The sequence below is a fragment of the Paramisgurnus dabryanus genome, chromosome 7, assembly GCF_030506205.2.
Source record: "Paramisgurnus dabryanus chromosome 7, PD_genome_1.1, whole genome shotgun sequence".
Classification (NCBI taxonomy): domain Eukaryota; kingdom Metazoa; phylum Chordata; class Actinopteri; order Cypriniformes; family Cobitidae; genus Paramisgurnus; species Paramisgurnus dabryanus.
The window spans coordinates 25065583-25090635 of NC_133343.1; the positions used below are offsets into that span (position 1 = coordinate 25065583).

The following is a 25053-nucleotide window of genomic DNA, read 5'->3' on the forward strand; positions in this document are numbered from 1 at the left end:
TAATAAAATAAATTAATCTGTTTGGACGGGTATATTTGAAGAGTCTAGTTCCAAAACGTAATAAATCAATTTTTACTAATTTCATTAAAAATGTGTTTTCTATCCCAAAAGTGACTAGATTCAAACCACTATTTTCCGTTACAAACTTTCACATAGCATATTTACGTTATAATAACATTAAAACCTAATTTGATTTTCAAAGATTTATTATAAAAACTGATAATTTTTTCTGCAAAATGCAATAAATCCATGACAATTAAAAAAAAAATGCTATAAATGATGTTATATTCATTTAGTTGACTAATGTTTATTTTTTAAATCAGTGTATACCAATAATGGCATTAATCAAAACACTTACTTTGTCATCTTAAGAACACTGTCATTGCTGCTGTCATCCTTGGGACGTCGTCAATGAACTTTTTTGACAGCGATCATCTGTAAAACCTTTTGGTTCTGCTCAATTTTTGTTGACTTTAAGTAAAATAAAGTTTTTAATAAGATCCCCTGGGGTCAATGTGTTAGCATGACAGAAGCTTGATGCTATCGTGTGAGAACAAGCAACAGCCGGCAATTTCCAGTCGCCCGAGTGGCTTACGTTTCTTCCCTGCCACAGTAAACCACCACAGGTTTGTTTGTTTTTGATCACAAAGTACAAAGTAGATGAGGAAAACTAGGATTTTGTGTGTATTCAACGCGCCGCAATTGTTGTTTACAATGCGCTGTGATTTGCTGAGCAGATTTGTTGCATTCTGCAGAGAATGAAGAGTGGTGTTTATCACGTTTTGGAAAAAAGGGAGAAAAGATGACAGAATAACATGATTTTGGTGTTAACTGTACTCTACTCATACTTGTGTGCTTTTGCTTGGTTAATCACAGGTAAATATGTACATTTTCTTTTATGCAAGAACATCAAGCGTAGCTTCATCTTTTACTTTACTTTTTGTGACCCCACAGTGTCCGTCATGAACCTTTGTGTAGAATCTTTGTGTGTACTCCCCTCCTCCCTTCACGTCCGATTTGTCACTGTGCCCCGCAGAGCCACGAGCCTCTTCGAGACAACGATTCGGACCTTATCCTGAACGAAGGAGACCTGACGCTCACGTACGGCGACACGGCCATCACCGCCAACGGAGCCTCGTCTTCATCGGGCCCAGAGGGATCGGCCGGCGGCTGGGGCGTCAACGGCAAACGCAGCGACAGCACGTCGGAGGACGCTCTGGAACGAGAACTGGACACGCGCGAACAAGAGCTCTTGAGCCGCGGCACTCGTCTCGTTTTCCCCATCGAGGACCACGCTTGACTCCGCCCCCTCACCGCTCATTACCGACCTCAGGCCACGCCTCTCTCTCTCCGTGCTCCATGCCTTCACTTTCATAGCACATCACACCATTCGACCCCCACTGGACCCTCCAAATATCTCATGAAGGGGGGATGAAAATGTGAAGGAATAAAATGGAGAGGGAAAATGCCTGATTATCCTCAGACAGATGGATTAAGACTTTTGATTCACTATCCCTGTGTTAATGTGATCTATAGGAGAGAAATGTGAAACTCCGGCTAAGAATGCATAATGACGGCTTTGGTTATGGAATGATGTAAGTGCTGTCATGTTTGATAATGGATGGATGCTGAAGAGTAGCCATGTGTTTCCCTTCTGCACTTCCTTACATCCATACAGTCACGTACATCATGCACTGCTTTCTCATTCTTGTCAATCATTCTTTGTTTACTACAAATTCAGATGGACAAAGCTGGAAAATTACAGAGAAACGCACAAAGCTGGTATTGCTAAAAGAAACAAATTTTGATATACAAACACCGAACTGACAACCCAGTATTATATCGGATCTTCTTCGGTCATTTGCATTTACAGTAAATAGCTTATCATTTCCATCAGGCCTCAAGTTTGTAAATACTCACGGCTGTACATCACAAGCCCAGCCAACAAAATAGCAACATTATTGACACGTTTGCATGATACGTACGCCCAATTCTCTCCTGCAGTATCGCACTTTAATTTAACGTGCAAAGTTTACATGCAGCTCAAATAGAAGTAGCTGCGAAAATATGAATCTGACTTGTGCAGAAAGAGTGTTAGCCATGATGCACTTCCTAAAACCAGAACAGACCCCAATCTGCAGTAGATCCACCTGTGGTGTTCCCTTTGCGCCTCTGCAGAATAAATATATATAGAGAGACCATTTATGAAGATGGATTGTCTCTTTATGAACCACTAGCACAGTATGTGACAACCAGCTCTCCAAAATTTAAGAAGCTGAAGTGACAGCATGAGATTGACAGAATGCAGTGGGCTGTTTCTGAGTCAGTACAGTCAAGAGTTGGCTCGCTGCCATTCACTGCTAATGCATTCCTAAAAGAATCATATTGTCAATGAATGCAAGTGTAAAGTCCATGTGATGATTTCTTTTTCCAAGTTAATAACTAACCTTAAACTTTCCATTTGCAATAGCAAATTCGTCTTTCATTCCGATACATCCAGCTTTTTGTAACAGACTAACAGTTCACTTTCTGCACTTAATAACTGGGATGATAATATAGCTGGCTCACTAATATGTGTTCGCACCTGACTGCTATTTGCTTCTCTTTCGGGCCGTCCGTAACGTAACATCATCGACTTTACCAGAATCGAGTTTCGCATACCATTTTGTTTCCAAATGTGTGTTAAAGAGATTTGCACTATTTAAATGGAGTAAGCAGGTGGCGAAACTTGCACTGGCTGTAGCAAACGACTGAACGATGAAGTCGCGCCGAGGTGTAAAAACTCTTCTTCCAACTTCCAAATGTCTGACAGCTTTTCTCCTGACCTTACTATGACGGACTTGTATTTATCGTCAGGATATGTAATCCCTCATGTAGCATTCCTATTTTTCTTGCTGTCGTGCATGTGTCGTGTCTGCCATATAACAAACGAACAAAATCATAAAAGCTGCCATTTTTCATGTCTGTGATGTATTGAACTATCAAGATGCTCTATTTTTCGCCATTATTGTTTATAATAACAATAATTCTATGTAAAGATGCACTACGCCTGTCAAAAGAAAAAACGCAAGAAAACTGTGGTATGCCTTTTAGTTCTGCAATTGTACGTTTATAGCCAATGTGTTAGAGTGGTTTACAGTAGCAATATTAAAATAAGGTATTTGATTTATTTTATATGTCATTAAATAAGAACGAAAAACAAGATGATGTGACTGTGGTGTTGTTTACTACAAAATTTTATTTACAGGTTTTATTTATAAATAACAGAATTGTTCATAGAGTTCACTTAATGTTAATGTTCACATGGCTTCGAGAAAAATATGCGTTTAAAAGGTGCAGCAAATCGAACGATGAACACTAGTCGACAAAATAACTTTTACAACAAATGGTAATACTGTCCGTGTCGTTTTGAGCTCATTCACACCCGTTTGTGACTGCTTCAATAGTGTCTACATTTTCACCCCATCAAGTATGCAGAATGTCAAGCTGTATAGCCTGTTTACATGTGTGCGGATCAACACGTTCAGATTCAATCTGAATATACAATGGTGAACTCCAGGGGGACCCGTGACATTTCGCACCACCTGAGGTGTCGGGTGAGTTGTTAAAAGAGAGAAGCCACAGGTGCTCGCAATTCCTTTGAGAACTTGCTGGATATGGAGTACATTGAATTTGAGCGTTACATAAAATTGCATGTTTTGGCAGGTGACACATTCATTATTTTATTAATATCCGGTTTCCCACAATGTTGAAAATGGGAACACCTATGACGTTAACACGGTTGGTTTTGTGCATTAATTTTCCATTAACCATAACGGGATGATTGAAAGTGCAGAGTTCCTCTCTTTACCAGGCCTAGCGTGTGTGCAAAAACACACGGTCGCCCACAAAGACTCAAGCGTCTGTCTCCTGTGGCCGATTATAGGGCTGTTGGGGATTGGGCAGGGATTATTGCTGATGAAATCTGGCCGTCGGGACACAGTCGATGATCCATTTTAGTTTACCATGTTTCCCCTCTGATATTGTTAGTGTCTTATTAGATTCTTGTCAGTATCATTTGAGGTTGGTTGGTAGGTTTGTAAGTGTCTACTGTCAAACCGCCTTGCCTTCCACTTTGCGTTTCACAACAACGCTGTGAAATCTTGTGGTTCCTCTGCTCCATCAGTGCCTCGTACCTTCTGCTGTAGCTTCATGTCAGGCTCTGTTTCCTGTACATTAGGCTCCTGTAACCAAAGAAAAAATGCGACAAATTACAAACAATTCAAATTTTGGTGCCAGAATGGGAAATTTCTCTGATTCTGTGTAAATATCAACATTTTCGTCGTACAGGTACAGTGTGTCCACCAAATGTTCCTATAGCTCAGATGGTAGAGCAAATGCAAAATGTTGTGGGTTTGATTCCCAAGAAATACACATACTGATACAAAAATTATAGCCTTAATACACCAGCAATTACTTTTGATAAAAGTCTATGTCAAAGGCCTAACCATTGTTTATACAAAACACACAACTGAGCACCACAACATTGCCCTACAAATGCAAAATATCTTATTGGTCACTAAGCTAACCTTACAATTCTAGTGTACCGTGGGAGGGACCGTGCATTATTTGACAAAAAAAATAATCAAATAATCAAAAAGCTAAACATGTCACATATCGTTGGAAAGCTAAACTCAGGGTTCCCACACCTTAGTTAACTTCAAATTCAAGGACCTTTCAAGGACTTTCCAGGTCCAATACCCTCAAATTCAAGGACTAAATATGGGGACACATTTCAAGTGAGAGCAAGGTTACATTGTGTTACAGTTCCCTTTCGAGGGAACTCGCGCTGCGTCACTGCGGTGACACTTTGGGGACGCCTCCAAGGGTAAGTGCATCTGAATGTGTATATCAAATTCAACCAATGGTGAGGCTTAACAACAAAGACTGGGTGACGCGGGAGCCAGGAAGTATATTGCTATTTAAAATATTGCCAAAGACGGCGTTACAGGGACGCAGGAAGTATGGCAAGGGAAATGATGATATTATCATGATATTATCCTAGACTACAGGGAATAATAAGGATTTTTTCCAGAAAACTTCTTGCATAAAATAGATTCAAGCACTTTTAATGACCTGTATCTATGTATGTTTATTTTCAAAAACTTCCCATGGCTTTGAATTTCCCCCCAGATTCACAAACTTTGAGGCATTTTAAGGACCCGTGGGAACCCTGTAAACTTCTTTTGATTCGAATGATGTAAACTGTTTTTAGATACAAATATCATAGCAGGTACAATGTATGTCCTTTTTAGGCATATTTTAGCCTTTTTCAAGAATGCTAAGGGGTTACAGTTTTTGGTATGGATATTTTTTCTTACAAAAGCGCATCGATTACCCTCAGAAGGCCTTTATTAACCCACTGGGGCCGCGTGGGTTACTTCTGTGAAGGATACATGCACTTTTTTGGTCTTGGACCCTGTTTTCTACCTTTCATAAGCTTGGAAGAGCCAGGACATTTACTAAAATAACTCTAAATATGTAAGTCTGAAAAATGATGGCCATGTGTATATCTAAGTCAAAATTATGTTGTATTTCTTTTTGGTTCCGCCCAACAGATTTTCATTTCAAAACTATTTAACTTTTACACCACAGTTTATCCCTAAAGAGCAACTATCGTCCAATTCACGATTTTAAATTTACTTTAGTGTGTAAGTGTGTATTAGTACACGTTAATGATATGCAAAAGGTACATACCCCAAAGTAAACGATGACGTGAGTTATCGGTTCCAACATAAATCTCCTTTTTTTGGACTGCGACACTTCGATAGCATTTAGCTTAGCCCCATCATTCAATGGTACCACTCAGAGATAAAGTTAGAAGTGACCAAACACATCAACGTTTTTCCTATTTAAGACGAGTAGTTATACGAGCAAGTTTGGTGGTACAAAATAAAACATGGCGCTTTTCTAAGCGGATTTAAAAGAGGAACTATATTGAATGGCGGAACAGCACTTTTGGGAGTACTTCGACTCTGCGCAGTAACACCCTCCCTCTCCCATTATGAGAGGGAGAAGGGGAGCGGAATGAATGAATGGGGCTAAGCTAAATGCTATCGAAGTGTCGCAGCGCGCCCCAGCGCTTACGTGCACGCACTAAGATGATAGAGGGATGTATCAACAATTCTTAGTCAAGGTAATAACATAGTTTAATATTGAAAATGAGTAGACTATTCCTTTAACTCCTGTCAGCATTGCATTGTGAGTGAATCTTTTAAACATAGTAAGGAGCTTCACATTTCCAGCTGACGCCATTCAGGCCAATCAAAACGTACAGATTAACTGGTCAATCATGGACACAGGGCTTTTCAGATCGATGAGTTTTGTACAAAATCAATGCGCTTGAGAAAGGCAGAATATCTGGAGCTATAAAAAAATGTACAATATGTGGAAAAGAATGTTTTTAACCATAAACACACTGTATTATACTAAATACACGAAAAAATGTTTTTATCAATGACATGGGTGCTCTTTAAACACATCACTTGTGATCGACACTAGATCAGAGGTTATCTTGCGTGTCACCGAGGCACAGATAGAGGACTGTACGGGTCAGTGGTGTTAATCTGGTGCCAGTGTGTCTAAGTTTAGTCATGTATAGCGCTCACACATTGAGCTGGTGACACAGTTGGGTCAGGGAGGACTGGTCCCTCCAGGGTCTATTCAACACAAAGCAGTCCCTATTTCAGCCTGTCCGAACCACGTGTGCTAGATCTGTGTAAGGTCATTCAAGACCTCATCACATGCCTCTGATCGCTGGAATAAGCCTTTATCATTGTCCATCTGTGGTTTATACTAACCGCATTATGAATTTTTATGTGACAGTGACTTGGCAGGGCTGCATACTTGTGTCACTAAAAAGCTTGAATATTTAAAAATCACAATGTAGTGATATAAGTGCTAACTGCTAACTTTATATACAGCATATTTTGCTATAATATAGACGAGTGGTCTCCAACATAGTGCCAGGTTGCCTGCATGTAGTGTGTGAGTTTCCCGCCAATGCACATTCTAATAATAGCCTTAATTTTAATAATATATTTTTTATGTTAGCTTGGCTTCTTTTATCTATGGTAACATTATAAACAACGATAAAACATATCAATAAGTAAAATAATATAAAATCAACAAGTAAAAGAAAAAAATTTCAGTAGACTATATCAAAAAGTAGCCCTCCATTTATCCATTGTGGTAGCCCTCACAAAAAAGGTTGGAGACCCCTGATAGACTTATTTAGAGTTATTTTGCTGCTCCTGGTGAATCTGACAAGTGACAAAGCTAACTTTTTACATTGCCAGTGATTTATTGACAGCAAAGATTGTTGATTGAATTTGTCTGATACTTTAGCCTAAAAAAAAAAAGCGTGTGTAACTAATTCACCAAACTCGAAGTGTGTTTTTCATGCAGACAACCTTTGCATTATAATAGCACTAAGAGATACCAAGATATGTTTAAATATTAATTCAGATGTTGTTTCTATTGCTCAACTAGTCGAGCTTCGTGCTTGCTGTGCAAAGATCATGGGTTTGATTCCCAGGGACCACACATACTGATCAAATGTATAGCTAGAGTGCATTGCAAGTCACCTTTAAAGCATCTGCCAAATGCATAAATGTATACTTTTAAAGTGAAAAGGCTAAAAATCAATTCTCTTAAGTAAGAATTCACCTGCAAAGAAGGGCTGTTGACATATAACATTAAGAGCATAACTTAACCTTGATGGATATAACGAAATCAATAATTTCACCCAAGGGGAATATTTGCATTATATCAAAGCTCATTCTTTAAATTTAAAGCACTTAGTATAAATCAGATCAGTAATACTCATCCTTTGTACGGTACTTGTTCAGTGCATACCACGTTACAGTACAATGACATTAAAATCAATGTATGACTTTTTACAACTAAACTGGTTACAGTGTTATGTAACCGGTCTGGACACACACTGTTGTAGTGTTGAAGCATTGCTGAAATGATCAATATTTAGTTAGTATTACTATATAATAGACCTCACCTGACAAATAGTACCACTGACTGAACAATTGCCATATTTTAATACCATGGTCAGAGTAAAAAAAAACATGGTATTACTATGGTACCATGCACAAAACCTATGATACGTCTTTGTTTGAATGAAAAGGGGGTCCTGGGCCCTGTGGTGGTATTACTTAAGTCCTCTTAATATTGTTTTAATTCAATTTTTTTCTTTGATAAATAAAATTAAGCATCAAACTTGATTGTATCAATAGGCTAACAATAATAAATCTTATTAAAATGAAGGTTCCCATGTTAAACTCTATTTAACTATCTATTATTATGTTAGCATCATAACATAATTTGATACATGTATTGGGGGTCCTTGCTTCTCCTTTCTGTACATTTAAAGGAGGACTTTGGCCTGAAAATATTTTGAAAACCTCTGCTCTACATTATAATTACAAATCTGTATAGATAAATCATAACAGGGCCACTAATGTGTATAGTATGGCCTGAGATTGTACAGTTTCTACCTGGGCCTCTAGCTAGGCCTAAAAATCAACAAAATGCACTTGTTGACTTTCATGTGAAGAGAAAAAAAAACTATCTTACATGATCTCTGATGATCTTAGGTGTTGTCCATGCTCCTCTTGCGATATCCCAGGTGCCTCATAACCTCACTGCAGTAAGCTTCAACCTGGTTCACCTGCTCCACATTCAGCCTCTCTCTCCAGGCATATATCGCCTCTCTCGCATCCCTGGATGATATGAGGAAGGGTTTATCCGATGAATAGCCCTGTCCTCGGGTCATGTTCATCACAAACCTCACCATGTCAGGAGCGAGGGTAAGATTGGAGAAGCGGTAAAGCTTCCTCAGCTCTTCCACGGGACTGAGAACCAGATCTTCGTATTTGAGCTGCATGTAGTTTCTCCTCACCCACACCGGCGCGTTCACGACCAGCAGCATGTCGTTTAGCCAGTTATCGCAGATTAACTCCATCGCGCTGGACACGTAGCTTTCGGCGCGATTGACACGGTTGCTAGGCACCAGAAGTCGCTTGTATTTATCCGTCTGTTTCTTGCTCCTCAGCACCTGTATGCTTTCCTTCACCAGAGCGAGTTTGGATTTCAACCGGGAATTGTGCACAGCTCTCGGGTCGCGAAATAACTGCACGATCTGCAGGTTTATGGCGGGATCGCGCATCAGAGGAACCAAAACACCAAGATCTAAAACCCTCACGTCTTTGATGACCATCACCGGGTACTTTTTGCACTCCCTTTCCAACTCTTTCAGATCCCGGGGCTGGCATTTGCTGCACACGTCGCCCTGGATCAAACCGATCTCGTGCTTTTTATACGCTTTGCACAGAGGCTCGGAACAAATGACCTTGTTGGTTTTCCAGCCGAATATAAACGAAGTGCTTATGTTGGCGGATCCCGCGTAGAGTCTTAACACGGAGAAATCGCATCTGAAGAGGGAGTTCATCATGTCCCTGACCGCTCCTTGTAAACTTGCCGCATCTCCTGGATAGAGAGCCTGCCACATGTTCCACATGGGCTCGTATAAATAAAACACATCGGGGTGTTGGTTAAATAATTCCCCTAAAAACGAAGAACCTGTCCTCCAGGTTGCGTGCAGGTATATGTTTATTCTGGACTGACTCCTGTTGCCGTAGTCCTCCATCTCCGTTGAGTTGCCGCCAGTCTTGTCTCTGGTGCTCCACAGGGCGATGGTGCTCTTCAGATCGGGACACTTCTGTTGCTGAAATCCATCTTTTACGTGAGGCGATTTGTTTCGGTTATCTAGTACATACGGGATTAAAAGCAGCGCCACTGAATATCCTAAAATTAAGATGATGTATTTTTTCGGAAGCCGTCTCTTCATGGCCTCAGCGGAGTCGGGGACGCGGATCCCGGCGGACAGCTCGACTCCAGACGAGGCGCCTATGTAGACCGTACAGCGCAGCAAAGTTTGGCGAGTGGAATCTTTTTCCATACACCGTTTACTGACAAATCCCACCCTTAGGGCCAGGATTGGCTCGCGGAGGGTCTGTAGTCAGCACATGATTGGACAGTTGGAAAGTCATTTTTACAGCCGTACCAATCATGACGAGTTTTACAATTAAGGCGGGTTTGGGAGGGTGCAGAGAGCCGCTGGGTGGGCGAAAAGTAAACAAGCTTCGACAACATATCAAGATTAAAACATAGGTTCTGGCATAATAATAAATTGTCGCGTGCACAAGATGTCAGTGACACTTTGCACATGAAATGCTTAATGCGAGGCTCAGGTTTTTAGCAGTACAATACAAATGTTGTAGTTTTTTTTGTGTATATATCTCTTTAAATGTACCTATTTTGTATTATATCTGAGATTAGACTTTTTGATAGACAATAATATCAGAAAACATTATGAATTATCAAGTCTTTCAAATCATTTGGAAATGTCTACCACATCTAGCAGAATTAATATTTTAAGTTAATTTTTTTTAAAGTAGGTCCGAAAGATAGTTGAGAAATAAATGAGCACACATACATCTGGTAATATAGACCAAATTTTTTGTAAAAAAATAAAAATTATTTGAGGATGAATTTTTGTTGAACATTTGTTTTTAGAGAATCGCCCTTTTGAAAATAATTACACATTAGGTAGATTATAATAAGGTAGGCTTTATAATAGGGAACTATATAACAGATAATGTATTATACATAGATTTAATTATAGAAAACAGATAACGGAAATGAGTAAAAATAAATTTTAGTGCAAAGTTTCGTCTGCCACAGATGATATATATTGCGTCATGCTCGATAGGTGGCAGCAAATCTCGCGTGAGGTTTATCATCGCTCTCACTGAGCCACAGTAGAAGAAGCGCCTGAAGTCATGGAGGCGGCAACAGGGAAACGATCTGTGTAATAATTAAAAACGACATCAATATATTTTAAAATCAGATGAAGCGTATTTTCGGGAGACGGACAGCACATTGTCGTCGTATCTTTGACACGTAGTGAACACCCTTGTCATGGGTTTGTTGTTTTGCTAGCCTGCATCCGCTGCTGTTGTCAACGGTTCGCCTTTCTCAGCAACACAACCAAAACAGGTTTGTGCTTTTGAAGAACAGACTATTAATGCGTTAATGTTGAAATTGAACGTGTGACGAGAAACGATAAAGACTTTAGAATTTTATTTCATGTATATCTTGTGTTTTAGTAGAGAATATCAGAATGGCTCATTGGAGCAGGTTTGAAAAAGAGCTGGAGCTCGAGACCAAGAGACTCCTCTCACATTTAACTGGTATTCAAGATGAGGAAGATCAAAACTTTCAAATGGCTCTGAAGTTTACCTGGTCCAACTTTAAGTAAGAACTCATTCTTGTATATTTTCTGATAATGGACCTATTCCATTTACTACACACTTGTGATAAGGAAACTGAGCAGAAATTATATCATATGTTTTCCCCCTTTGCATAGGTTTCATCGGTTTCTTGACGTTAACAGGCACAACGTACAGCGCTCCATCAATGGGTATTAGCTCTAAAGCTTACACAATTCAGTGCTCTTTCATTTTCCTTTTTGATGTTGTTAATTGATTTAAGTGACTGTTTATTTCAGGATTCACGAGAAACTCATGATCCACTCTGACTTGAGCAAAGCTGAGAGCTGGAAGCGACTGACTGAAGAATTCCTCAATTCTCCTCTTCCTAATACTGAGGGAACCAAGGTGGGATAACACCGAAATTGATTTAAGCTAACTCACCTTGTCTGTAAAATGGATAGTTCACCCTAAAATGAATATTCTGTCATCATTTACTTGCTCTTACGTTGTTACATACCTATATAAAGTTCTTTGTTCTGATGTACACAAAGGAAGATATTTTAAGGTATGTTTGGAACCAAATTAATCAGAAGCCCCAATGACTTCCATAGTATTCTTTTATCTTAAAGGTGCCATAGAATAAAAAACTGTATTTACATAGATGAATAATAAGAGCTCTGTACATTAGTGATGCGCGGGTTGGGTCGGGGGGTCATTAAAAACAATATAAAAAGCAGGTATGTTGCGTCTAATTCCCTGTAGCATAAATATATATTAAATATTTTGGAATGTATATTTTTATATTTTATTACGTTCTTATAATAAATTATAAGGTTAAATTACATAGACCTACGTGGCAACGTAACTTCCGCAAACCTTTTGCATCACGTCACGGAAGCACGAAGTAGCTCCTGCTCCCAGCCACAACAACAAAACAAACGGAGAAATAAAAGATGAAAGACGATCTGCGGGAGAAATTAAGGTAGGGAATTTGTGAATAGATAATACAAACGCTGCTTTGTAAATGTTGAAAATGTTTATCATTATCCTATCTATATTAATATGACCATGCTGGTTTCTATGGTTCATTCACGTATGTTGTTGCCAGTTTACATTGCGATGTAATCTAATGGCTGTTTCCAAGCACTTCTAGGCTGAAATAAAGCCTTTTTTTTATTTGCATTACAAATGCCTAGTGCGCCTATTTTAATGGTCGCGAGGTGGTGCGGGTTGTAAAAATAGATACAGTGTTGCGGGGCGGTTCGGGGCGGGCCAAATAATTCATAAAAAGCGCGATCCGCATGTTGGAAAAAACGACGACCCGCGCATCAATTACATATCGTGAGCCTCAAACACGTTTTTTTCCTCATTTTTATATACACTTTTTGCACGCAAAAAAATAGGCCAGTCTCAACATAACACCGATGTCACAGTCGAGATGTACGCCCCAACATTAAATTAAGTACAAAGTTGTTAAAATGTTTACTAATGTAAGCTACTGACATGAGCCTCAGAGCAGGGCAATCAGAGCAGAGCTCAACATTATTATTCATGACCCTTCCAAATAGGACAAAAATATACCATTTCATTCAAAGGACAAATCTTAGAGTTGTATGGACATGTAAAAACATGGACTTGTAACATATTTTAGTTTAATGCATTCTTTGGCACCTTTAATATGTATGTCAATGGGCTTCTGATCGGTTTGGTTACAAACATTCCTCAAAATATCATCTTCTTCTTTGACATTTTGAACTATCTGTTTAATGTCTGTGTGACAGACTGATGCCCACTACAGTATGGTGGCTTTATTACTGCACCTGTCTGACTCTCCATCCAACACTAACTACTGTGAAAGACCCAGACTAAAGGAATCGGGTGAGTTATTTAGTGTACACGCGTGCATGCTGTTGGGACAGAACCGTGATTTGTGATTGGTCTAAATATCTACCTCTTTTTAACAGTGAAAGAGGACAAGTTTGATTGGGCAAAATTCTTAATGGAAGGAGAAGATATTGATACTGGACCCTTTCCAGATACACCAGTGAGTGAACTCTATTGCACTATTATGAGGCTGATTTTCTGGTTTTATTTATTTATTTATTTTCATTTTTCACAAGTTCAGATGTTGAGAACTGTAAGAATAAATGTACAATAGCTGTAACTGCAATGATGGTTGTGGTATCATCAGCTGTTGGGGTTATGGAGACAAAATGTTTTTAGGGAAAGCTCATACCAACCCTTGGACAAGGCATCAGAGATGTGCAGATTTTCTCAGTTTTCAATTTAAGATCATGTGATGCTTTTTGTTACAGGAATGGTCTGAGGATGAAAGTGAAGAGGAAGATAGTCAACAGCCCTTGAGCCGAGAGGATTCTGGTATACAGGTGGACAGAACCCCACAGGAGGATCATGAGCAACACGACAAAACCGTCCAAGTCACCTGGACTGGTGGTATTACACAAATGTTTAAAAAAAGCCTTTAGTTGAATAAACATTAATTTCAAGACTTTTACTAACCCTTTTTTTATAGTGGGTGAGCCTGACTGCAGGGCCTGGTTGGAGCAGCATATTGTGACCTCATATTGGGTTCCCAACTCTCCTCGCTTCCCACACAGTCTTCATCTGCATTCCAACCTTTACAATGTCTGGTACGATTGTGTACTTTTCTAAATGTAACAATGTTTAGATCTGCGCTTATCATCAAAGCCTTTGTTGCCAGACCTAAACTTTTTACTTTCTGTTATGCTATTCATTTTAAGAAACAGAGTTGTTTAAGAGGCATGTGCATTTTTTTTCTCCAGGGATCAGCACCTTTATAACACCGGACCTCTTTACTTGCCAGAGGAGAAGTCTTTTGTTACGGAAACGCAAGTGATTCGAGAAACGCTGTGGTATGATTTCTATTCTTGACAGACACATTTCTGACAAAGCAAAATGCATATGTTATGTTTGTGAAGCTGACATCAGTGGATAAGAATTGGATACAAGTAAAAACTTGCACGGAATGAATGAAGAGCTAAGCAATGGATATGTTTTTAATAGTTGATGGATTTTTTTTTAAAGGTCCCGTTCTTTCTGTGTTTTTGAAGCTTTGATTGTGTTTACAGTGCGCAATATAACGTGTTCATGTTTCAAGTGTAAAAAAATTCATTTTTTTTACACAATTTACTCAAAACGGGCTGATATCTTCCTTGTTCTATGAAGTCCCTCCTTCAGAAGTACGTAACGAGATTGTTTAGTTTGTTTAGTGTGTTGTGACTTGATAGCAGCTTAGCTTGCCGTTAGCTTAGCTGGCGACTGAAGTATTAATGTGGGCCGAGTTTAGTCAAAAACTGTTTTACTTACGTCATTATATGAGGGAGGAGGGGACTAGTCCAAACCGGCCGTTCACTGTAGACTTTAAAAGGCGAATTCTGTTAAAGAAATATATCGCCTGCCAGTGAACTTTAAGCTTTATTATTTTACAGGTATTATTTATGCTATTATAGCAACATTACACATTAACTAGGGCAGTGTTTCCCAACCTTTTTTCTGCCATGGCACAATTTTGATAAGTAAAAAAATCATACAGCACTTTCACAATAAGCATTAACAGATCATTTAATGTGAAACTTGTTTTGATTTACACAAAGATGATATCCTGGCTGGAATTAATAGTTGTGACCAACTCTGCAACCTGATAGCTAGCTTCGAGTGCTTTTTTTAAACACTGTGGCAGTGTTATTTTTCCACGGCACACCAAACAAGTGGGCACAGTGTTTGGGAAAACACTGAACTAGGGTTTAGAAAATAGGATCAGGAAGAACGTGACCTTTAAAAGATAATTTGTTCTTTTCTGCCTTTCTTCAGGCTTCTTTCTGGTGTGAAGAAACTTTTCATTTTCCAGCACAATGATGGCAAGGTGACCGTGAGGAACGATGTGGTGGTCACACATCTAACTAATGTGAGCGTAGACGGAAACTTTAATATTTGTCTCTTTGTTCAATTTACATGGTGTTTGAGATTGATTTAATATTAATTATTTAGAGGCGGTAGTCCCAGACTAAAATGCATGTTTGAGCTGCCTTCATTTTTAAAACGTCTTGCACTGACATAACTTAACATATATCAGTGCAATTGTTTTGTCTCAAGATGCACACCAGTTATTAATTTTTGTAAAGTGTGTTTGGATAAACAACTTAAATGTCGTAATATAACTATGGCCTAGTCCTGGATTAATCAAAACCCTGTCCGGGAAACCGTCCCATAAAGTTTAAAATAGTAAATTTACCATTTAGATTCTATTACATTAAATAATAAACTATAATAATAAAAAATGAACATATAAAAAGCAATTTTTATAATACAAAAAATTGTTGACTTTAATTGCTTTTTTGTAATATTATGGACAGAATTGTCTTCACTCAGTTTTGGAGCACATAGCGGCCTATGGACAGGCTGTTTCTCGGCTGCAGAAGTTTATTGATGAAGTGACCGGCCACAGTGCAGAGCCATGTCCTCCAGGTCTCAACCCTTTATCCTCATCCTCCAAAAAGAGCTCTGAACCTCCTTTCAGGACTTACCAAGCATTTGTGTGGGCCCTGTATAAATACTTCACCACCTTTAAAGAAGAGCTTAATGCTATTGAAAAAGACATCATTGGAAAAGGTTGGTATCTACCTTTGTCTATTGGTTGTGAGGTTTTATTGAATGCACTCATTTAACCCCAGAATGCACTGCAATAATGAGTGTACGATCAATGTCGCTAGCCGCTACTCGTCCACTGAGTCTCGCTTTTTGCGAGCTCAATAAACTCCTTCAAGTGAACTACAGTATGCTAGTGGACTAATGTAGGAAATAGTTAATTAAGGTTTGGGGGGCTCTTTTGGACTCAACCACTGTTATTTCTGTGGTAATGATAGTAATGGCATTGTTAATGTTTTGAAAATAAATTCTCTGTAGATGAGACTGTGACCTTGTCTGCTGTTCTGGAACGGTTAAGTCCTCATCTGGCCCAGATCACAGTGCTTCACAGGGTTTTTTGCACAGGAGTGGCTGAGGTCCCGTCTGGAACGCCCAATGTGTTAAGAGCTTCACACTTACTCAACACCCTCTACAAGGCCATCATTGAGTATGACAGTGTGGGTGAAGCGTCCGAACAGTCTGTAAGTGTGTCTGTTATTTCCGTTGAGCAGCAGATGCTTGACTTTGTTTGTATTTTTTGCTACTTATCCATTATGTAGCTTTTAAGATGTAGCCTATATGCCCTGATTGCTAAGTGATGCCCATTGCTTTGCTCTTTTGTCAGGTGGCACTACTTTTCTCTCTTTGGGTAGAAACAGTCCGGCCATACCTTGAGATTGTAGATGAATGGATTGTTCACGGTCATTTATTTGATCCCGCCAAAGAGTTTGTGATTCAGAGGTAATAGCAACACACACATATGTGGCCGTGGACCACAAAACCAGTCATAAGTAGCACATGTATATTTGTAGCAACAAATAGCCCAAAATACATTGTATGGGTCAAAATTATCGAAAATTCTTTTTTATGTGCCAAAAATCATTAGGATATTAAGTAAAGATCATGGTCCATTAAGTTATTTTGTTGTATTTTCTACTGTAAATATATACAAATTTATTGATCATTAGTAATATTTGCTGCTAAGGACTTCATTTTGGACAACTTTAAAGGCAATTTTCTTAATATCTTGGTTTTGTGCACTTTCATATTCTAGATTTTCAAATAGTTGTATCTCGTCTAGATATTGTCCTATTCTAAAAAACAAACAAACGTCAATATAAAGATTATTTTTACATCTTTCAGGTGATGTATAAATCTGTTTAAAAGTTCAAAAGTTTAGAGTCACTTAACTAAATTGTTTCTCATGATATTCAAAACATTTTGAAATGAAGTTGTATGCATAAGATTATAGACAAAAATATAAAAGAGTGCCAAAGGGATGATATATTTTTGCAGGCCAACCCTGAAGTTAGCAGGATATTGGTTCCCTTGACAAAAAGCCCATAAATTGTTCCCATAAACTTTTGGATTATCACAAAAATGGGCTCTTTGTTTAACAAAAGTTTAAGACACACGTTTTTCCAACAAGATAATCTTCACAGATGAACACAACTTTTATGCTTTTTGAAGTATGAAAAAATGAAAAGCTAAGCAAACCACACCACAGTCTTCAACGCCATCACCACCAAACTTCTGACAACTCTTTCAAATTTTATTAAAAACACATGTTCCCTGTTAAGGAAATACTCTGTGGATGAATCTTTGTTGGGAATTGTGCCCATGTTGCATTGTTTTTGAGATCTTCATGCGTGATGATGTTTTAAATCTCTGACATCTGTAATCCCATGTAGCAACTCGATATCAACCACGTAAAAGCTTTAAAATGTCACGAGTTGTGGTATTATTGCTGTGTCATAGAATGAAACGTGAAAATATCTTTGTTAACCCATTATCTTATTTAAGGCGTTTAATCAAAACCTCATTAAAAAAAAACATTACGATGCAACTGGAAGTGCTTAATGCTAACTCGCTTCCTGGGTTTTGTCTACAAAAATTCCAGTGCACTCTATTGCTCCAACATATTAATATCTTTAATTGCAATACTAACATTTTATTTTTAAACCATGTCCTTAAATTGATTAATTGTATTTAATAAGCTATTTAGACCAAAATTGATGGAAATGCTAGTCTAGGGCAGGGGTCTCCAACCTTTTTTTGAGCAAGGGCTACCACAATGGATAAAACAAAATCTGGAGGGCTACTTTTTTGATAAAGTCTAATCAAAACTTTAACTTTTTTACTTGTTGATTTTGTTTTGTTGATATGTTTTATCATTGTTTAAAATGTTGACATACATAAAAAACCAAGCTAATATAAAAATATGTAATAAATAAATATTGAAAAATGAGGCTATTAATAGAATGGGCTTTGTGGGCAACTCAGAGACTCTGTGTGGCACCATGTTGGAGAGCACTGGTCCAGGGTTACTATGTTGAAAATGCTAATACTGTATATAACATGTCTATCTAAATACAAAAACACACACATTTAAGACCTACTTGATGGTGTTTATCAGAAACAAGGATGTTCCGGTAAACCACAGAGACTTCTGGTATGCCACTTACACGCTGTACAGTGTGTCTGAAACCGTGGAGAATGAGGAGAGGCTCAGTGACGCAGCCAGCGGAAGTTCTGGAGGAGAGCAGACGTCCAGCAGTAAACCCCACACCATGGTGTCCTTCCTCAAGCCTGTCCTCAAGCAAATCATCATGGCTGGGAAATCCATGCAGCTGCTGAAGAACCTGGACTGCAAGCAGACCGAGCAGCCGGAAGGCTCCTCCAGAGGTCCGTTTATTTTTACATGTGGATAAATTACTCGTTTTTTTGTAATAATTTTTCCCCCTGCATATAATTACTGCATCATACTCAAAATAACACCAACAACAACACGGATCCTGACAATTAATTGCGTTTTAAATGCACTGTTGCTGCTTCATTTACAGTAAATTATAAATGCATATTATGTACATCTTTGTTGTCATTTTAATAGTTTTACTTTATAACAATTGTTATATCCAATACAAAGTTTGATACTTTCTTGCAGATGCTGAAAGGAAGAGTCTGTACACGCTTTTTTTGGAGTCAGTGCAGACACGCCTTCGCCATGGGGAAGAGTCGCCCACAAATACGGTTACGGAGCAACAGACCACTAAGAAGAGCCTGATCAAGATGCAGTCCATCGTAGCACGTCATTTGGAGCTGGATGACATCCATGACCCCCTGCTGGCCATTAACTTTGCAAGGTTGCTACATACGTCATACAAGGAACAACAGATGCTAAATATGGATCTTTTAACATCCTTAACACAAAACTAGCTTTAGTCTTATTGCATCTGTACAGAGACATTGTGTCTAGTATGAATCACTATAACATTAACTTGTTTTCTTCACCGTCGTAATATGTGTGTTCCCTCTTGCAGGCTATATTTAGAGCAAAATGACTTTCATGAGAAATTCTCTGGTGGCAGTGTGATTTTGGACCGCTCCTCGGAGTCTGTAACGTGTCAGACGTTTGAGCTCACGCTGCGGTCGTGTCTCTACCCACATATTGAAAGGCGATACATCGAGTGCTGTGGGAACCTCATGAGAACCCTGAAAAAAGACTACAGGTGAATTATTAGATAAATATTCATCAATGTTAATATGTTTTGAAGAGCATTTATGATTCGCCATCTTTTTTATCGTAGGCTGCTGGAATACCTGCAGGCCATGAGAAACTACTTCCTGTTGGAGGCTGGAGACACCATGTACGATTTTTACACCGCAATCTTTGACAAAGTTCTGGAGAAGGAAAGCTGGCAGCAGCTGGCGTTTCTTAACGTGCAACTGCAAGAGGCTGTCGGACAGCGCCACCCAGAGGACAGCAGCCGGTAGTGCTTCTCACCTAATAATTCACTTCTAGAAATCATGTGGTTTACCTTTCATAACCACTGTTACCGCTCAGTATCCGCTCCTGAGTCTTACGTCTTTCTCACAATTCCACAGGTTGTCAATATTTCTTGAAACCATTGACCCTGGAAGAAAAAAACAGCCAGTGAATAACCTTGATGGGCTTACATTGAGTTATAAGGTTGCAAACCTTCAGTGTATTATTACTTTTGGGATATTGGAAGCTTTTTTTATTTTTAATAAGTGTCTTGAAATTTCTCTCACCAGGTTCCATGGCCTGTAGATATTGTTATCAGTTCAGAGTGTCAGAAAATTTACAATCAGGTCTTCCTACTGCTTCTTCAAATCAAATGGGCTAAATATAGTCTGGACACATTGCGATTCAGTGGTGAGTTATGACAGAGAAGTTCTCGGTTCTTTTGTATCTTTGCAATAAAATTTTGAGAAGTTTGCGCAAGCCAAATAAAAGAATAAAGTGTTAGTATACTTAAAGGGATAGTTCACCCAAAAATTAATTACCCTCAAGTTCTTCCAAACCTGTATAAATTTTTTTGTTTTTCTGAACACAAATAAAGATATTTTAAAAAAATGTTCGGATCTGGGGCACCATTGACTTGCACAGTATTATTTTTTAATACAATGGAAATTAGTGAAGCCCCAGATCTGCACAGTTACAAACATTTTTCAAAATATCTTTATTTGTGCTCAGCAGAACAAAGAAATGTATACAGGTTTGGAACAACTCGAAGGTGAGTAAATGATTGCAGAATTGCCATTTTTGTGTGAACTATCCCATTCAGCCCTCAGTTTGGTTCATAAAGGATCTTTTAAATTAAATCTTTCCACAGATTTGACTGTAGCTGCTAAGAAGCAAGAGAGTTGCCAGTCTGAAGCAAGCACAAGCAAAGAGCCGGTAAACCAGCAGATTCACAGGATGTTTCTCCTGAAGGTTAAACTCATGCACTTTGTCAACAGCCTGCACAACTACATTATGACAAGGGTAAGTGTAGCTTACTGTAAGTATGTAGTCTCTACAAAATGTGAAAACTTTAGGTACGTTAACATGCAACCAAATAATCAGTTTGTAATCAATACGATTGAGGACAATCGGATGCAAATTTGGATCGTATTGAAGGGTTGGTGAACGTATGTAAACGCGTGAATCGTGGTATTTTCTAAATCTGATCCAAAAATACCTTGTGCACATGCGCAGAAAATTTGTGCTCCAAGTTCACGTATTATATTTACCTCTTATATCACATGATTCTCGTCACAGAAACACGCAATAGCAAGGCAATAGAATCACGCATTATTAAGGTAACGTTAATGGGGTCACGCGCTGTACACACAATGTAATAAATTCTGCAGCGTTTATGTATACTATAAAACATTACGCTACTTAAAGTAATAAAATACCGTTGTGCCTTTTGAAAAGTGTTTTTATTACCTATATCTGAAAATTTCTTAAAAACAACTTTCTCAGAGTTTTGACTTTTATACAGAGATGAAGCGTGAACTCGACGAGAGATCCTGTCTGCAGCGTAGCGTTGCCAAGTCCTCTGCTTTTTTCGAATTAAGATTTGGACTACTATTTAAACTATTTCCACCAGGTTTTTTTTGTGGGTTAAAGATTAAATGAGTCCTTAGAATGTTTTGTGCTAGTTTTGAACGTTCATTCAGATGGTTTTGATACGCGAATCTGGCAACCCTGGCTATGCACTTGTGCAGACTTTCGGTTCGGATTCTATATTATGTACATGTAAACGAACATTTAAATCAGATTGCAATGTTTAGGGTGCATGCAAACTGTATCGTCATAACTTTTAATCGTATTAATATTTAATCTTTTGTTTAAGAATTGGGCCTAAGAGAAGTGCCCTTTTTTCACTTGAGCATCTGCCCCCTGTGCAGGTCCCTGCTTGCAACAAAAATATCTACATGTATTGATATTGTCCTACAGGTAGTGATCACCGGCTGTAAATCCTGTAAAAGTAGAGGTGTTTCTAACAAAAAGAACCATATATATATATATATATATATATATATATATATATATATATATATATATATATATATATATATATATATATATATATATATATATATATATATATAGTTTGATTGTGTGCGTGGGGGGGCCTACAAGAAATTGTGCCCAGGGGCCTCCGAATTCTTAATCCGGGCCTGGACACTATTATCATTAGGACAAGAAAACATAAAACATAAAACAAGAAGACGCAAACAAACAAAACTCAAGCTTACTGAAGATGAAATAAGTATATTAAATAATAATGTATTTATCTTCTTAAAGGTAGAAAAGTGATTTAGTCAAGAGCATGCTGTTTGATTAACATGCTTGACAGCCAGGAGCAAAATTAGGTAACTTTCACTTTAAGACCAAAGTCCGAATCCAATATACTATTACACATGTGTTTCCTTTTCAGCTGTTTACTTTCGCTTAAGACCTAAATGGTCATGTTTATGAGGATACTTGCAAAAACAGGAAATTTGACGCATGTGTATTTAGGGCCAATAAAGCGGAAAAAAATTTCACGAGCTTAATGAGTAGCGGAGGCAATCACTTTTTAAAACTGCGGTGCTTAAATATGTCTACAAACAAAAAGTTTTCGTGACCACGAGCGTGACAGCAACGTGACGTGAGCGCTTAACCTCGATAGTGCTAAATCTCTAATGGTTGACAAATTTCTACCGGTTTATCATACCTACTGGTTTATCGGCCACCCCTAGGTGGAGACTATGGTAATGCAGGACTGTAAGTGGGCAGGGCTGTATCAATATGACCTCAAATTGATTAGAGACTGCTTTGGTTTAATAGGGATTAAAAAACAAGAAGTGGATGGATTTTTTTCATCGTAGGGTGGTTGTGTTCACACACTGCCAACACATATTATGTCCAAACCTTGTAAAAGTGGATTTTGCATAATAGGTGCCTTTTAAATGTTGATCTTTTACATCACCGACTTTTGCTTACCTTACACCCACAGATCTTACACAGTACAGGTTTAGAATTTCAACATCAAGTACAGGAGGCAAAGGACCTGGACCAGCTGATCAAAATCCACTACAGATATTTGTCCACCATTCATGACCGATGTCTGCTTCGAGAGAAAGTAAGCTATACTTCAAATAATCAATTAGAGTTGCACTGGTCAGAAAATTTATGTCAGTTGTTCACTTCAGTCTTGCACAAAAACAATGATGCCACTATTACACTTTTGCTATTACATTTATTATTCTATTATAATGCTAAAATCTAATTATAATGCTCTATATATAATATGCAATGTGTTCCCATGAGATTTGGCCTAGTTTGACTTCTAAACATTTAATTTATTACTATTTTTCATGCATTAATTCAGGTCACTATCTTTGCAGGTCAGTTTTGTTAAGGAGGCCATCATGAAAGTGCTAAATTTAGTTTTGATCTTCTCAGACAGATGGCAGGCTGGTTTTGGGGCATGGAAGTAAGTTTATTTTTTAATAACCGAAGGGTTCTCTACAGATGTTCTTTTCTAGTCACGTGCTGTTGCAGTTTTCACTTCATTTTTGATCAGGTTTCACTTCCCTATTAACCATTTAACTTTTTCCATGCCTTATAGAGTACAATTCCTTAAAAATGTTTTTTTTTTCTCAGAATCGAATCGATTGACAAAATGGAGTCGGATTTTAAAAACTGTCACATGTTTCTGGTGACGATTTTAAACAAGGCTGTCTGCAGAGGCTCGTTTCCTCACTGTAAGCCCTTTGTAAAGTTTATGGGTTGGTTTCACAGGCAAGGCTTAGCTAAAGCCAGGACTATGGTTTAGTTTAATTAAGATTACGTGTAAGCATGTTTTATAAGCATGGCTCAGAACAAAAGTTACTGGTGTGTATCAATGGCAAATCAATGCCACTGGAATATTTTAAGATCTGTAAGCGCAAGTTATTTTCAGTTGATACAGCTCAAACATGTGTGTTTTAATTTAGAATTACCCTTAAGCCTTGTCTGTGAAACCGGAGGTATATTTACTGTATTTTATATTTAAATCTTATGCTGACCTCAAACTGGAAAATGTGAATCATGAGTATAATGCAAATTATAAACTGTGTTGTCTTACAGTGGAGTCTTTGGCGCTGTCGCTGATGGCCGGGTTTGAACAGTGTTAACAGAACATGGTACTACAATCCAGTGCAATGAACACAAGACAGATATTTATTGTACTGCTGAATGACAGCTGCTGTATTGTTGTTGTTTGTTGTCACCAGAATGTCTGACATCATATACACAAGAAAGAGACAAAATCACAATAGTTTTCATAGCTACAGAAGGAAGAGTTTGTTTCTGTAAACTTGTGAGTGAAACGTGTGTTAAATTGGTCTGTATACAGCACAAATCATGCGCTGAGATACTAACGTATTCTGTTTTGTGGAGAATCCTACCGTCAGGTGTAAAACTTAAACTACAGTGAATATGTGAGAAAGGTATGCCATTAGAAATTCAATGTGCAGGTGATCTGATTATGTATAACACCATTAGGACGTCCTAACAATATCTCAAATGTAAATATTGTACATAATTTAACCTAACAATGAAAATTGCAGACTACATTTGTAGTCTTTGTTTAGGACTATGTATGTGTTGTGTTGTATTGACTTCAAGCTGTATGGAAAGTTGCTATATTAAAGTAATTTTGTTTGCTGATATCATTATAAATGGTGTTTTATGTAAATTTCATGTTCAGTTGTAAATTCACAGATAATAAGGAAATTTTCTGAAGTATTTGAAAAGGAGGTTAAATTGTGCATAGATGTAATGGCAAATGTATAAAAGGAAAAGCTGCAATATTGTTTGTTTAGGATTTTAATATTAATAAGTAGTGGTGTATAATCAGCAATTTATAGATTATTATAGAAAAATAGTGCAGTATATTTAGTATTTACTATAATAAGCTCTATATACATTACAATATTATACAGTATTCTATAATTTATAGTAGTAAATATTAAAGTATGATAAATATTTTTATTTGGGTTTTTTCTCCATCTCTCTTAACCTTTTTGTGGTTTGTGTTGTGTTGCCAATGTCCTCATTAGGTTCATAGCTAAACCCGTAGCCACAAGTGAATAGGTGTGGTCGACTTAATACGCTACTGCGCAGACCGATCGGCGTACAACAGCAAAGTATCGCGAGAGTGCTTCGACGTACCGTTCTCGCGGTGCTTTTATGTCATACGCCGATCGGTCTGTGCAGTGCTGCAAAGTCAAACACACT

At 38.1% G+C, this 25053-nt stretch overlaps 3 protein-coding genes across 5 annotated transcripts in view; 2 read left to right on the forward strand and 1 right to left on the reverse strand.

The window, feature by feature from the left end:
• slc9a7 (solute carrier family 9 member 7) overlaps positions 1–3204 on the forward strand; it is a 62868-nt gene extending 59664 nt beyond the window's left edge. For both annotated transcript variants that reach the window (XM_065272764.2, XM_065272765.2), the window contains one exon: positions 1037–3204. In XM_065272764.2, coding sequence (XP_065128836.1) covers positions 1037–1300 — 264 coding nt within the window. In that variant the 3' untranslated portion in view covers positions 1301–3204. The remainder of the gene's footprint in view (positions 1–1036) is intronic.
• Positions 3205–3218: 14 nt separating this feature from the next.
• Positions 3219–10027, reverse strand: chst7 (carbohydrate (N-acetylglucosamine 6-O) sulfotransferase 7). Its single transcript, XM_065272763.1, has 2 exons — positions 8629–10027; positions 3219–4223 (listed from the first exon to the last, which is right to left on the reverse strand). Exon 1 carries the CDS (start codon positions 10010–10012, stop codon positions 8645–8647), a length of 1368 nt encoding a protein of 455 aa, XP_065128835.1. The 5' UTR covers positions 10013–10027; the 3' UTR covers positions 3219–4223; positions 8629–8644.
• A 754-nt stretch (positions 10028–10781) lies between these two features.
• tubgcp5 (tubulin gamma complex component 5) lies at positions 10782–24680 on the forward strand. Of its 2 annotated transcripts, none has more exons than XM_065272655.2 (24): positions 10782–11112; positions 11226–11370; positions 11483–11536; positions 11624–11732; positions 13109–13205; positions 13292–13371; positions 13643–13781; positions 13861–13978; positions 14132–14221; positions 15180–15273; positions 15722–15977; positions 16272–16474; positions 16618–16733; positions 18409–18677; positions 18937–19135; positions 19313–19501; positions 19580–19762; positions 19878–19962; positions 20049–20169; positions 20630–20781; positions 22787–22912; positions 23178–23266; positions 23437–23537; positions 23902–24680. In XM_065272655.2, the coding sequence occupies exons 2-24, from the start codon at positions 11237–11239 to the stop codon at positions 23946–23948; spliced, it is 3051 nt and encodes a 1016-aa protein (XP_065128727.1). In that variant the 5' UTR covers positions 10782–11112; positions 11226–11236; the 3' UTR covers positions 23949–24680. The 2 variants fall into 2 exon arrangements, with proteins under 2 accessions (XP_065128727.1, XP_065128726.1); XM_065272654.2 differs by having other exon boundaries at positions 10801–11112; positions 11223–11370.
• Positions 24681–25053: the final 373 nt, after the last annotated feature.

Excerpts from the sequence above, each read along its gene's own strand:
- chst7 (XM_065272763.1), bottom strand. The coding sequence starts at position 10,012 with ATGGAAAAAGATTCCACTCGCCAAACTTTGCTGCGCTGTACGGTCTAC.
- tubgcp5 (XM_065272655.2), top strand. The coding sequence starts at position 11,237 with ATGGCTCATTGGAGCAGGTTTGAAAAAGAGCTGGAGCTCGAGACCAAG. Across the intron at positions 16,475-16,617 it reads GTGAAGCGTCCGAACAGTCT|GTGGCACTACTTTTCTCTCT; the intron begins GTAAGTGTGTCT and ends CTCTTTTGTCAG. Across the intron at positions 23,267-23,436 it reads GCTGGTTTTGGGGCATGGAA|AATCGAATCGATTGACAAAA; the intron begins GTAAGTTTATTT and ends TTTTTTTCTCAG.